The sequence below is a fragment of the Pseudorasbora parva genome, chromosome 12 (assembly GCF_024679245.1).
Source record: "Pseudorasbora parva isolate DD20220531a chromosome 12, ASM2467924v1, whole genome shotgun sequence".
In the NCBI taxonomy this organism is placed as follows: domain Eukaryota; kingdom Metazoa; phylum Chordata; class Actinopteri; order Cypriniformes; family Gobionidae; genus Pseudorasbora; species Pseudorasbora parva.
In genome coordinates, this window is record NC_090183.1 from 1,838,726 (window position 1) to 1,855,000 (window position 16,275).

At 35.7% G+C, this 16,275-nt stretch overlaps 1 protein-coding gene across 2 annotated transcripts in view; it reads left to right on the forward strand.

Moving 5' to 3' along the window:
- The first annotated feature begins 7,543 nt into the window (after nucleotides 1–7,543).
- soat2 (sterol O-acyltransferase 2) overlaps nucleotides 7,544–16,275 on the forward strand; it is an 18,612-nt gene continuing 9,880 nt past the window's right edge. For both annotated transcript variants that reach the window (XM_067458727.1, XM_067458728.1), the window contains exons 1-5: nucleotides 7,544–7,633; nucleotides 11,283–11,365; nucleotides 11,453–11,505; nucleotides 13,023–13,159; nucleotides 13,258–13,308. In XM_067458727.1, the coding sequence (XP_067314828.1) occupies nucleotides 11,287–11,365; nucleotides 11,453–11,505; nucleotides 13,023–13,159; nucleotides 13,258–13,308 (320 nt within the window). In that variant the 5' untranslated portion in view covers nucleotides 7,544–7,633; nucleotides 11,283–11,286. The remainder of the gene's footprint in view (nucleotides 7,634–11,282; nucleotides 11,366–11,452; nucleotides 11,506–13,022; nucleotides 13,160–13,257; nucleotides 13,309–16,275) is intronic.

Here is a 16,275-nt window from a genome sequence, read left to right on the forward strand (position 1 = left end):
ACGCCCCTTACCTGCTGATTGGCTACAAGTTTATTATTGGACTCGACCCGAGTCAATTTTGTAACACAGTTTTGAAATAACACTTACCCAACCTTTAATGCAGAATTCAAATATAATGCTAAATAATCAGATGCACAACAAACGATATCAGATAATGTCAGTGTTGCCTGAGAACGGCCCGGACACACACACACTCTTTAATGCTGTCCGCCATTGTCGACATCTGTGTGAACTTATGATGAACTTCTCCAGCTGTTTTTATGTAGCTCTAACTATTTTTATACTCATATTTAAAACGACAGAGGCTTTTGTTTTTGCGATTTGTATGCATTATTTATGTTATCGGTATTGTTGTATAAAAAAAAAGATTTTTAGATTTGATTTAGTTTAATTACTTCTACCTGTGATGACAAACTCTACAGAGTTTTGAAGCTTCTGCCACAGAATTAAAATAAAAAAGGGTTAGGCCACTTCTCTTAATTCTGTGTTTAAATCTCACATTTCTGAGATAACATTTGACTATTTCCTGGCAGAAATAAGTTTCCATAAGAGAGGCTAGACCAATAACAAGTTTGTGACATTTAAATGTTTAAGTGTAAAAGTCAGAATAAAAGATTAAATATATTAATAATTCTCTTCATTTCTAAGTAGGTCGGGTTGATCCTAGAATCAGGATTTTATACGTCATTAATGGAGTTGAGAAATTATTATCTTGACATTTTATAAATTCAGATGTTTGAGAAACAAGAATACACACACGCTCATACACACACACTCACACAATCACGCTCACACACACACACACACACCACACAATCACGCTTACACACACACACACAATCACGCTCACACTCACACGCTAATAGACACATACAAATCACGCTCTCATACAATCAAACTCACACACACACGCTCACACAACCACGCTCACACACACAGTAACGCACTGACACACACTCGCACACACAAACACACACTCGCTCACACACACACACACACACACAGACGAATATATTTACTCTCTCACACACACACACACACACACGCACACACACCACACAATCACGCTTACACACACACACAATCACGCTCACTCTCACACGCTAATAGACACACACATACAAATCACGCTCTCACACATACAATCAAACTCACACACACACACACACACACACACACACACGCTCACACACAAACACACCATACAATCACGCTTACACACACACAATCAAGCTCACACTCACACGCTAATAGACACACACATACAAATCACGCTCTCACACATACAATCAAACTCACACACACACACGCTCACACAATCACGCTCACACACACAGTAATGCACTCACACACACTCACACAATCACGCTCACACACACAGTAATGCACTCAAACAAACTCGCAACCACAGACACACACTTACTCGCTCACACACACACACACACAGACGCATATATTTACTCACACTCTCTCACACACACACACACAGCACACAAACACACACCACACAATCACACTTACACACACACAATCACGCTCACTCTCACATGCTAATAGACACACACATACAAATCACGCTCTCACACAAACAATCAAACTTACACACACACACACTCACACAACCACGCTCACACACACAGTAACGCACTCACACACACTCGCACACACAGACACACACACACTTACTCGCTCACACACACACACAGACACATATATTTACTCACTCTCTCACACACACACATACACATACACACACACGCGATCAGACACGGATACATCAATCAGTGTGAACTCTAATCAGATACTGACACATTTTATCCGTGTGTGTGTGTGTGTGTGTGTATTTGTACAGTCTGGTCTGACCTTTAACCTACCTACATGTCTTGATCTGCCATTCAGGGTAGGAGAGTCTGGTTATGAGAAAAGTATATTTTTGATAACGCATGAAAGTTCCTGTAAGCGACTCTTGTACAATAACTCATGCAGTCAGAAATAGGTTGATTATGTAATGCATTCATAAAGATATAATGCATAACTATAAACACACACATATATGGGCCGCTTTCTAACCGTCTTACCGTCAGCCTCAGGCAAACAGTTATATAAGATCCCGTGCTGTTTCTCGCCTGGTTTTTGGAGATTCTGTGCATAATCTTGCCAAATGTGAGGATCTTCATCATGATGGACTAGAGGATGTGTGTTAGAATTTGCCTATTTGTGTTTGTTTTGTAGTGCATGACGGACAAACAGGCCTGTAGAAAAAATTTCCATTAAAACCTTTCAATAAAGAGAATCGGGTTCAAGAACATTCACTGGTATTTACTGACTCTTTACCGGCCTCCACCAAATCTCTCCAGTGGGAAAAGGTTCTTTAGATACAAGTGATTAAATCTCTAACAGATAAAGGCCAGTGTGAGCAAGTCCACAAGAGCATCTGCATCAATGTTCAATCAGTGGCCGCGCAGAAAGAAGAAAACGCAGCGCAGACGACAGATGCCAAATGATACCAAATCCATTTAAATGTAGTTTAAATGAGTAATGACTGCAGTGCTCTATTCAACCACTATACAGTTAGTGCTATAGAATCTAGATAGTATTTCTATAAAGTTAGTATCACTATAGTTAGTATCTAGAGTTCGTATTGCTATAGAGTTAGTGCTATAGAGTGTGCTATAGAGTTAGTATCACTATAGTTAGTATCTAGAGTTCGTATTGCTATAGAGTTAGTGCTATAGTTAGTATTGCTATAGAGTTAGTGCTATAGAGTTAGTATTGCTATAGAGTTAGTATCACTATAGTTAGTATCTAGAGTTCGTATTGCTATAGAGTTAGTGCTATAGTTAGTATTGCTATAGAGTTAGTATCACTATAGTTAGTATCTAGAGTTCGTATTGCTATAGAGTTAGTGCTATAGAGTGTGCTATAAAGTTAGTATCACTATAGTTAGTATCTAGAGTTCGTATTGCTATAGAGTTAGTATTGCTATAGAGTGTGCTATAAAGTTAGTATCACTATAGTTAGTATCTAGAGTTTCGTATTGCTATAGAGTTAGTGCTATAGAGTGTGCTATAAAGTTAATATCACTAGTTAGTATCTAGAGTTAGTATTGCTATAGAGTTAGTATCACTATAGTTAGTATCTAGAGTTCGTATTGCTATAGAGTTAGTGCTATAGTTAGTATTGCTATAGAGTTAGTGCTATAGAGTTCGTATTGCTATAGAGTTAGTATCACTATAGTTAGTATCTAGAGTTTGTATTGCTATAGAGTTAGTGCTATAGAGTGTGCTATAAAGTTAGTATCACTATAGTTAGTATCTAGAGTTCGTATTGCTATAGAGTTAGTATCACTATAGTTAGTATCTAGAGTTAGTATTGCTATAGAGTTAGTATCACTATAGTTAGTATCTAGAGTTAGTATTGCTATAAAGTTAGTGCTATAGAGTTAGTATTGCTATAGAGTTAGTGCTATAGAGTTAGTATCACTATAGTTAGTATCTAGAGTTAGTATTGCAATAGAGTTAGTATTGCTATAAAGTCAGTGCTATAGAGTTAGTATTGCTATAGAGTTAGTGCTATAGAGTTAGTATTGCTATAGAGTTAGTATCACTATAGTTAGTATCTAGAGTTAGTATTGCAATAGAGTTAGTGCTATAGAGTGTGCTATAGAGTTAGTATTGCTATAGAGCTAGTATCACTATAGTTAGTATCTAGAGTTAGTATTGCAATAGAGTTAGTGCTATAGAGTGTGCTATAAAGTTAGTATCACTATAGTTAGTATCTAGACTTAGTATTGCTATAAAGTTAGTGCTATAGAGTTAGTATTGCTATAGAGTTAGTGCTATAGAGTTAGTGATATAGAGTTAGTATCACTATAGTTAGTATCTAGAGTTAGTATTGCAATAGAGTTAGTATTGCTATAAAGTCAGTGCTATAGAGTTAGTATTGCTATAGAGTTAGTATTGCTAAGAGTTAGTATCACTATAGTTCGTATCTAGAGTTAGTATAGCAATAGAGTTAGTGCTATAGAGTGTGCTATAGAGTTAGTATTGCTATAGAGTTAGTGCTATAGAGTTAGTATTGCTATAGAGTTAGTATCACTATAGTTAGTATCTAGAGTTAGTATTGCAATAGAGTTAGTGCTATAGAGTGTGCTATAAAGTTAGTATCACTATAGTTAGTATCTAGACTTAGTATTGCTATAAAGTTAGTGCTATTGAGTTAGTATTGCTATAGAGTTAGTGCTATAGAGTTAGTGATATAGAGTTAGTATCACTATAGTTAGTATCTAGAGTTAGTATTGCAATAGAGTTAGTATTGCTATAAAGTCAGTGCTATAGAGTTAGTATTGCTATAGAGTTAGTATTGCTAAGAGTTAGTATCACTATAGTTCGTATCTAGAGTTAGTATAGCAATAGAGTTAGTGCTATAGAGTGTGCTATAGAGTTAGTATTGCTATAGAGTTAGTATCACTATAGTTAGTATCTAGAGTTAGTATTGCAATAGAGTTAGTGCTATAGAGTGTGCTATAAAGTTAGTATCACTATAGTTAGTATCTAGAGTTCGTATTGCTATAGAGTTAGTATTGCTATAGAGTTAGTGCTATAGAGTTAGTATTGCTATAGAGTTAGTGCTATAGAGTTAGTATTGCTATATAGTAAGTGCTACAGAGTTAGTATCACTATAGTTAGTGCTATAGAGTTAGTATTGCTATAGAGTTAGTGCTATAGAGTTAGTATTGCTATAGAGTTAGTGCTATTGAGTTAGTATTGCTATATAGTAAGTGCTATAGAGTTAGTATCACTATAGTTAGTGCTATAGAGTTAGTATTGCTATAGAGTTAGTGCTATAGAGTTAGTATTGCTATAGAGTTAGTGCTATAGAGTTAGTATTGCTATAGAGTTAGTATCACTATAGTTAGTATCTAGAGTTAGTATTGCTATAGAGTTAGTGCTATAGAGTTAGTATTGCTATAGAGGTAGTGCTATAGAGTTAGTATCACTATAGTTAGTGTCTAGAGTTCGTATTGCTATAGAGTTAGTATTGCTATAGAGTTAGTGCTATAGAGTTAGTGCTATAGAGTTAGTATCTAGAGTTCGTATTGCTATAGAGTTAGTGCTATAGAGTTAGTGCTATAGAGTTAGTATCTAGAGTTCGTATTGCTATAGAGTTAGTGCTATAGAGTTAGTGCTATAGAGTTAGTGCTATAGAGTTAGTATCTAGAGTTCGTATTGCTATAGAGTTAGTATCTAGAGTTCGTATTGCTATAGAGTTAGTGCTATAGAGTGTGCTATAAAGTTAGTATCACTATAGTTAGTATCTAGAGTTCGTATTGCTATAGAGTTAGTATCACTATAGTTAGTATCTAGAGTTAGTATTGCTATAAAGTTAGTGCTATAGAGTTAGTATTGCTATAGAGTTAGTGCTATAGAGTTAGTATCACTATAGTTAGTATCTAGAGTTAGTATTGCAATAGTTAGTATTGCTATAAAGTCAGTGCTATAGAGTTAGTATTGCTATAGAGTTAGTGCTATAGAGTTAGTATTGCTATAGAGTTAGTATCACTATAGTTAGTATCTAGAGTTAGTATTGCAATAGAGTTAGTGCTATAGAGTGTGCTATAGAGTTAGTATTGCTATAGAGCTAGTATCACTATAGTTAGTATCTAGAGTTAGTATTGCAATAGAGTTAGTGCTATAGAGTGTGCTATTAAGTTAGTATCACTATAGTTAGTATCTAGACTTAGTATTGCTATAAAGTTAGTGCTATAGAGTTAGTATTGCTATAGAGTTAGTGCTATAGAGTTAGTGATATAGAGTTAGTATCACTATAGTTAGTATCTAGAGTTAGTATTGCTATAAAGTCAGTGCTATAGAGTTAATATTGCTATAGAGTAAGTATTGCTATAGAGTTAGTATCACTATAGTTAGTATCTAGAGTTAGTATTGCAATAGAGTTAGTGCTATAGAGTGTGCTATAGAGTTAGTATCTAGAGTTCGTATTGCTATAGAGTTAGTGCTATAGAGTTAGTATCTAGAGTTAGTATTGCTATAGAGTTAGTATTGCTATAGAGTTAGTATTGCTATAAAGTCAGTGCTATAGAGTTAATATTGCTATAGAGTTAGTATTGCTATAGAGTTAGTATCACTATAGTTAGTATCTAGAGTTAGTATTGCAATAGAGTTAGTGCTATAGAGTGTGCTATAGAGTTAGTATTGCTATAGAGTTAGTATCACTATAGTTAGTATCTAGAGTTAGTATTGCAATAGTGTTAGTGCTATAGAGTGTGCTATAAAGTTAGTATCACTATAGTTAGTATCTAGAGTTCGTATTGCTATAGAGTTAGTATCACTATAGTTAGTATCTAGAGTTAGTATTGCTATAGAGTTAGTGCTATAGAGTTAGTATTGCTATATAGTAAGTGCTATAGAGTTAGTATCACTATAGTTAGTGCTATAGAGTTAGTATTGCTATAGAGTTAGTGCTATAGAGTTCGTATTGCTATAGAGTTAGTGCTATTGAGTTAGTATTGCTATATAGTAAGTGCTATAGAGTTAGTATCACTTTAGTTAGTGCTATAGAGTAAGTATTGCTATAGAGTTAGTGCTATAGAGTTAGTATTGCTATAGAGTTAGTGCTATAGAGTTAGTATTGCTATAGAGTTAGTATCACTATAGTTAGTATCTAGAGTTAGTATTGCTATAGAGTTAGTGCTATAGAGTTAGTATTGCTATAGAGGTAGTGCTATAGAGTTAGTATCACTATAGTTAGTGTCTAGAGTTAGTATTGCTATAGAGTTAGTGCTATAGAGTTAGTGCTATAGAGTTAGTGCTATAGAGTTAGTATCTAGAGTTCGTATTGCTATAGAGTTAGTATTGCTATAGAGTTAGTATTGCTATAGAGTTAGTTTTGCTTTTTTCATATTATATAATATTATTATAAAGAATTTAACTGTCCCGGGGAAGATTTTTAATAGTATTTCTCGGTAAAAAGTTAATAGTACTGTAAAAAACAAACAAAAAAACTCTAAACTCTCTAAACTTGTTTGTTTAAAAAAAAGGTATATTAAAATGATTTAATATATTACTAAGTTAAATCAAGGGTTAAATAAAATAGATACGGCATATTCAAGTTAAAAGTTATAACTGCATGATGAAACCACGTTGTGTGTGTGTGTGTGTGTGTGTGTGTGTGTGTGTGTGTGTGTGTGTGTGTGTGTGTGTGTGTGTGTGTGTGTGTGTGTGTGTGTGTGTGTGCGCTGTACAGATCTGGTATAAAGAATGTCTTAGCTCAGATGACCAAAATGTCCGCCCAATAGAGAAAAGTCTTGCTCATCGAGAAAAGAAATTAGAGGGAACATTGTTCGGGACGACGACCCAAATGAACGGTTTTACTCTGATCCAGCATAAACTGGCATATACAGTACAGTGACTGTGAGCAGTGTGTGTTCCAGTATTGTAAGTGAACACAGGGTCAGTAGGGCAGATTGAGTGTGTAAACAGATCGATAATGGTGTGTATCAGAGCCTGTGATGATGATTAAAGAGCAAAGCTCATATAAACACACACACACACACACAGACGGGACGAACGGGACAAAACCACTGACGCTCCGACAAGCACAGGAACCTGTGAAGGTGAGTCCGATCGTTAACATTCATCTTTATAGGACTTTATGATTTTTATTATTATTTAAAAAAAAATTTTTTTTAACATAATTGTGCTACTTTTAGCATTGCTTTTCACTTGTAATAATTATTTTAATTACTGTTAATTTATTTTTTAAATAATTAATTTACTGAAAAAGTACTATACATATATTAATACAGGGTTTTTCAAACTGGGGTCCGGGGACCCCCAGGGGTCCTCCACAAGGTTCTATGGGGTCCCCAGAAAATTTCAGAGGATTAAAAGACAAAGCAAAAAGGGATAAAGTCTTCCGAACAATCTAACTATTTAATTTCTAACTGTTTATCTAACAGTTTAAATGAATTTTCATACATAAAAATATATAGATGGATAGAGGAAGGGGGTCCCCCATGAAGGTTCATCATATTTGGGGGTCCTTGGGATCATAAAGTTTGAAAACCCCTGTATTAATACACACACATATGTATGTATATGTGTGTGTGTGTGTGTGTATATATATATATATATATATATATATATATATATACAGGGGCGTAGCCATCTTTTCAGAAGTGAGGGGGACAGAAATGTCGTAATACCATTTTTTTTTTTTTTGGACCAATATAATTTATCGCATCTCTTGCTTTTAATTGGGCAAGATATCAAATACACTGCTGAAAAATAACCAATAATTAATATCTATAATATTATTCTCCTATTCTCCTTTTTTGTGTGTGCCAATTTTATGATTGGTTTATATACTATAAACACTTCTGCATTAAGACTCCATAGATTTTATGCAATGTAAAAAAAAATATATATATTCTGATGTAACTCATCTGTTCTCTATGTGAATATATAGTAAAATGTAATTTATTCCTGTGATCAAAGCTGAATTTATCATCATTACTCCAGTCTTCAGTGATCCTTCACTAATCATTCCCATATGAGTATCTGATGATCAACACACATTTAGGATTATTATCAGTTGTGCTGCTCATGGTGATGCTTAATTTTCTAAACATTTGTGGTAAAATTAAAAAAGAGAGATATTAATACTTTTATTGATCAGACATGCATTAAATTGATCACAAGTGATATTTTTAATATTACAAATTAGATAATTTATTTAATAAATGCAAATAAATGCTGTCCATTGAACTTTCTATTCATTAAAGAATCCTGAAAAATAACATGTAGGCTATCATGGTTTCCACAACATTTTGGGAACTGTTTTCAACACAGATAATAATCATAAATGTTTCTTGATTATGAAATCCTCATCTGAGAATGATTAGTGACGGATCATGTGACACTGAAGACTGGAGTAATGATGATAAATTCAGCTTTGATCACAGGAATAAATTACTATATATTCACATAGGAAAAAAAGCGGTTTTAATTTGTAATAATGTTCAAAATATTACTGTTTTAACTATTTTCGATTACATAAATGCAGCCGTGGTGAGCAGAATACTAAACATTAAAAAAGCTGCATTATTCATATGATACTTTATTGTCAATAAATAGCCTACATTGAGATGACTTAAAAAACACACATAAAGCATATATTGTCGCACTCGTCTGATTGTCGTCGTCACGTTTCACTCATAACGATTGCTTTCCTTCAGCTGCAGCTCCAGCTTGACAGGCTATTACGAATCCACTATTGGACTTTCTATGTGAGCGCCCTCCTCATATTAAGATTCGGAAAAAATTACAGGTCATGAATAGATAATTTTTTGTCTCTAAATTTAAATCTTGATGTATTCACATTGGTTTCTATGTAAATACACTTGCCCCTGACCTCAAGAAGCGCGCTATCAACCGAGTTTAGAGAAGGCTGTCGTTAGCGTCCCTGTTAACTTGCCCGCCCCCGCACAGGGTAACACCGGTTCGAATCCCGCTCGGAGCGGGTCGACTAGGATCGGTGAGACCCAGTAAAAGTGCGGGGGACGAAAATACATTTTATTAAAAGTGAGGGGGACACGTCCCCCGCGTCCCCCGCGTAATCTACGCCCATGTATATATATATATATATATATATATAGAGAGAGAGAGAGAGAGAGAGAGAGAGAGAGAGAGAGAGAGAGAGAGAGAGAGAGAGAGAGAGAGAGAGAGAGAGATGAGTGTTTATATATATACACACACATTATATATATATATATATATATATATATATATATATATATATATATATATATATATATATATATATATATATATGTATTAATTAATATAAATACTTTCATCTATATATATATATATATATATATATATATATATACTTTTTATATCTATATATTTGTATTAATATATACAGTATTTATTGTTGTAAAATTACTTTATTACTAATTAAAAGCAATGCTAATATATATATATATATATATATATATATATATATATATATATATATATATATATATATATATATATATATATATATATATATATATATATATATATATATATAATTATTAGCATTTTAATTAGTAATAAAGTAATTTTGCAACAATAAATACTGTATATATTAATACAAATATATAGATATAAATATATATACACAAGTATATAATATAAATCGATGAATGCATTTATATATATATATATATATATATATATATATATATATATATATATATATATGCATTGAAATATAATCCGAACATGTTCTCATGGAAATCAGTCATAATCCTCTGCTTGTGAATACTTTGATTGCTTGATTGATTTGCTTTTTTTTTTGTGTTTTTTGTAAACACTATAACTTGAATTCATTAAGTCAGAAATTCATAGCCATTAAATTAATTTCTTGAGTTCACAACTAACATCTGACTTCTCTATCGGTGTCTGTCTCTCCTGATCATTGATCAGCCATTAGCGTCGTTCTGTCTTTAGATTAAATCTGTTTGTTCGTGACACTGAAGTCACAGCCGAGCAGAAATCTTCATGAAGTAACTGAGATAAACACACAGTTCAGTGAGGAGTTTGAGGGTTACTGTCGGTCAGGACGCTCTGGAGGGAATGAACAGACCCTCCCCAGCCAAAGAGCAGCTCTGTTTACATTCAGATCATATAGTGAGCAGAGAATATAGCACAGGTAACTTCAGGTCAACACGGGTCAAAAGGTCAAAGAGAGCTTGTTTCATCTCCACAGAACAAGCAACATAATGTTCTCTGAATATAAAACTTGTGTATTTTAGACATTTCAGCAGGACTGTGATTGACTAAAGCAATCTTTGTGTTGATTTTAACTTAATTCTTAATTGCTCTAATGGACCCACTTTATATTAGGTGGCCTTAACTACTATGTACTAACATTTTAATTAATAATTTGATACAATGCACTTATTGTGTACATACATGTTTTTACATTGTACTTACATTTAAAAAAATACCTACATGTAATTACGTCTGTAATTAATTTCTGTAGTTAAATTTGTTTTGACACTTCCCTTACACTTAACTTTAAACTCACACACACACACACACACACACACACACACACACACACACACGTCCCTAACTTTACCCGTACACCACATCAATATCAGCAAAAGTGCTTTGCAATATAATTTAAACACAGTAAGTACATTGAGATTTACTTTAAAATGTAAAGTGCTTTATAAATAAAATGTATTATTATTATTATTATTAAAGCGTCATGTCAACGTACGACAGCAGCAGCGGCGATGCGGTGCGTCGCTCCAGAGGCCAGGCAGAGAACGGCTCCATCAGACGGGGTGAGTCTGCTCGGATGCGATGATCCTTCGCTCCGAACTTTATTCTGCTCAACCGATGAAAACGATTAATGTGTTCTGTGTCTGCAGATGATAATCAAACGAATATGAGAGAGATGACACAGAGAAACGAAGACATCGAGGTAAGACACTTCACTGCTGAAAACAACAACATGATAATCCAGCATTATATTAAATTATATTATATATATATATACAGTGCCCAATTTTTCAGTTTTTGATTTGTTAAAAAAGTTTGAAATATCCAATAAATTTCGTTCCACTTCATGATTGTGTCCCACTTGTTGTTGATTCTTCACAAAAAATTACAGTTTCATATCATTATGTTTGAAGCCTGAAATGTGGTAAAAGGTCACAAAGTTCAAGGGGGCCGAATACTTTCGCAAGGCACTGTATACATACACACACACACACGCACACACACACACACCGATAAGGCATAACATTGTATTGATCCCCATTCTGCTGCCAAAACAGCCCTGACCTGTCGAGGCATGGACTCCACTCGACCCCTGAAGGTCTGCTGTGTATCGGCACCAAGATGTTAGCAGTAGATCCTTTTAGTCCTGTAAGTTGTGAGGTGGATTGGACTTGTTTGTTCAGCTCATCCCACAGATGCTCGATTGGATTGAGATCTGGGGAATCTGGAGGCCGAGTCGACGCCTCAAACTGGTTGTTGTGCTCCTCAAACCATTCCTGAAGCATTTGTGCTTTGTGTCAGGAGCATTATCCTGCTCGAAGAGCCACAGCCACCAGAATACCGTTTCCATGAAAGGCTGAACATGGTCTCAGCAATGCTTAGGTAGGTGGAGCGTGTCAAAGTAACATCCACATGGATGGAGGACCCAAGGTTTCCCAGCAGAACATTGGCCAAAGCATCACACTGCCTCCGCCGGCTCGCCTTCTTCCCATAGTGCATCCTGGGGCCATGTGTTCCCCAGGTAAGCCACACACACACACACACACACACACACACACACACACACACACACCCGGCCATCCACGTGATGTAAAAGAACACGTGATTCCTCAGACCAGGCCACCTTCTTCCATTGCTCCGTGCTCCAGTTCTGATGCTCACGTGCCACTGTTGGTGCTTTCGGTGGGGTCAGGGGTCAGAGGTCACCCTGACTGGTCCATACGCCTCAAACTGAGCTGCTCTGTGTATTCTGACAGCTTTCTATCAGAACCAGCATTAACTTCTGGAGCAGTTTGAGCTCCAGTAGCTCAAACGCTTGCCCATTTCTCCTGCTTCACACACATCAACTCTGAGGACAAAATGTTCACTTGCTGCCTAATATATCCCACCCACTAACAGGAGCCGTGATGAAGAGATGTAATAGTTATATTCACTTCATAATGTTATGCCTGATCGGTGTGTATATACATTTTCATGACAATCACATTTTCTCATATTTGTAAACCAAAAAGAATAATATATTATTGTAGTATTGCATATTGCAGTATGATATGGCAGTATATGCTGGTTTGCTCCTCTCAGACTGACCATTTGAAAATGCCCAAAGCCCTCTAAGATCACCAGACTAGCTTGATAGAGTTTTTCCAACAGAGTTTAATGGAGCAGGTATTGATCCACTGATGATCTGATCATGTGACCATCACATCTGTTTCTGAGCAGAGGATAAAAGCGGCGGTGATCAGTCACGTTCAGACTCATCTGAATGAGGCGCTGGAGCGAGCGCTCACAGACTCAATGCAGTCTCTGTCCACAAACACACAAACACACACCGACCAGAAGGGAAGCACCAACAACAGGTGAGCGTTTCTGTGATGTTACATCCTGCCAAGCAGTTAGTCATGCAGAAGCTGTTGCTGTCCTGAAAATGCTTCAGCACGTATATTTTGATTTTCAGGCACAAACCGGATCAGGAGAAGGTGTTTATAGCCAGATGCTCACTGCTGGAGTAAGTGTTTTTATTAGTGCTGTTCAAGAATCGATGATAAAACATGAAAAACAATCCCAACTACCCGAGCAACACCCTAGCAACCACCCACAAGACTTACAGCCTGGTTTATATTTACATTTATTGCCAACACTTTTCAGTAAACTTCCATTTGTTAATAAACTACATAAGTTAAAGGCCTACAATCAGTCAGTTTCAAAAATAATGCATAATGCCTAATTGAATTAGACAAGTAGACAAAATGATTGAATCTTATATTTGATGATAAAGTGACATAAGAGATTTATTAGCTATTTTTGTAGGCTGGTCATTTTTGACCAGGAACACCACAAGTGTAATAAGGTGGGGAAAAAATCCCCCAAAAGTACCTCAAAAATAGTTATACCCTTTGTGAGCGAAGTCAGTAAGTTTTAGTCCAATGCGATAATATTAAAGGTCCCGTTCTTCTCGCGTGTTTTCGAAGCTTTGATTATGTTTACAGTGTGCAATATAACATGAGTTCATGTTTCACGTGTAAAAAAACAGTATTTTTCACACAATTGTCTTATCTGTACAGCGCTGTTTCCTCTGTCCTAAAAACGGCCTGATGATTTCCTTGTTCTATGAAGTCCCTCCTTCAGAAACACGTAACGAGTTCTGATTGGGCCAGCGCTTCCCGTGTTGTGATTGGACAGCAGCTTAGCGCACTTTGCCCGGGAAAGTTCCCGCCTCTTACCATAACGGGGCGATGCAAGCGCTGAATGCGCGCTCTTCTCCACGTGGGAGAGCAACGAGGCCACGCCCCCTATTTTGCGTGTTCTTGTGGGCGGAGCTTTAGTCAACAAACGGCTCTAGTGACGTCATCACAGCAGGAAGTGCAGCGGTGTCGTCCAAACCGGCCGCTCGCTGTCGGCTTTGAAAGGGAACTTCTGTTAAATAAAATATCTCGCTTGGCATTGAACTTTGAGCTTTATAATATTACAGGTATTATTTATGCTCTAACAGCAACATTACACACTAACTAAAGTTTGAAAGATGGAATCGCAAAGAACGGCCCCTTTAACTTTTTGGAAAATTAACACAACTATTAACATTTTCGGGAAAAAGAAAATTCTTTCCGGGTCAAAATATCCCGAACACAACACACGTAAGGGTTACAATTTTCAAGACATCCTAAATACCAAAAGTGAAAGGCAAAAATATAATAAAAAGGTTCTTTATATATTCTTGACAATGTCAAAAAGTCTAAACTCTATGTCTTATGGCAGTCTATGGCAGTCCTATGAACGTAGGAAAATGATGAAAATTGGCACACTTGTAGTGATGGTAATAAATTGTAATCTGACCAAAGTTGGGGTCTCTAGGACCAACTCTATAGCGCCACCACCAGTTCAAAAATGCACTTTTTAATAAGGATGGTTGACCCAAAGATGATTCAGAGGATGTATATCGGCAAAACTTTGATCATTTGAAACAAAGCTATGCTTCATCAGAACCATGATCTGAGGGTCCATGCCAAATTTGGGAACAGCGCCACCTACAGGTCATGAGATCTGAATAAAATTCTGTTTTTGCTCCTAGTTCTATGAATAATCTGATCTGTTAAATATAACATGCGTTACATTTATACATAAAATCTTAATTTTTAGTTAATTCTCACTTGTACAGCTGAACATCGGCAGCTAAGTGAAAGCCTGTCGTCTGGGTGTTTTTTTTAATGTATGCTCTGTTTTTACTCTTCTGGCTTTGCACTTCTGTTGCTGGCTCTTCTGGGTTTGGCCCTGTATCGCTGCTTGCAGCTATATTTCGTGCCAAGCACTTAAGGTGCGTGGGCACCTATTGTAATCGGTGGCGTACTTATTATTCTTCTGTTTCTTCTTTTTTTTCTGCTCTTGAGTCTATGGCAGCCTATAGAACAGCTCGTGGGAAAGTTATTAAATTTGGCACACAGATAGAGGACAGTCTGAACTGTAACCACAGCAAATATGGAGTCTCTAAATCAATCACTCTAGCGCCACCAACTGTCCAAATTTGCATTGACGTTTATGTTAATAACTTTTTAACCACAAGGCTTAGAAACAAAATTCTGATTCATTGGCTCACTTTCTCGATTTTCCATCATTTCCCATCTAGAAAATGTCCCTGCCATGTTGAATTTTCATACTGATTTTCACGAAAATTGAACCAGATCATCTACAGACTATGCCAAAAAAATTATGTAATTAAAGTTGTTTCGTCAAACCGGTCTCAAATAAGATAAGTAATTTCATTCAGTGGCCATCTTTGAAATGCCCGCCGGGCATGCAAGTCTCTTTGAATGGGGAAACATCAAATTCTCCAAAACTGTTCACCAAGCTTACTTTTAAATTTCATTTTTGAAACGACCAATGAAATCTGACAACAACAATCTCATACATTGTGTTTCTAAACACTCAAATCATGACAAAGAAATGCATTTTTCAGCCTGGACAAAGCTAAGACACCGCAATCCTAAACACGCGACACCATACCCTAACAGTACTCATAAGGTTTAGTGGTCAAAAGTTACATTGAAATTTAAAAAAAGCTAATAACTTCTGATTGAATTAGAATATTGTAATAAAACTGGTCTTAATTCCTTGAATAATGCTAAGAACATGGATATCAATTTTGCCATATTTTAATGACATACGTTTTCACACTCATTCTAGACCATTTGTCCGCTTTTCCTTTAAATCTAATATCATCTTCAGACTGTGCTAACAACAAGTTATAGATTTCCTGTCATAGAGAAATCTGTTCTGATCCGTAATTCACTCAGCCTGTATCTCTGCAATGTTTTGTCATATTGACACCAAACTTTGCATGTGTCACTGTCACCTCACTCTGACCACAACACATAAGTTTGGTCAGAGCGTCACTTATAAGTCAAAAGGGATAAAAAATTAAACTATTCCTCGTGACTGTATTTATGATTTTTTGGGCATTTCTTAACCACTTTTAATTGCT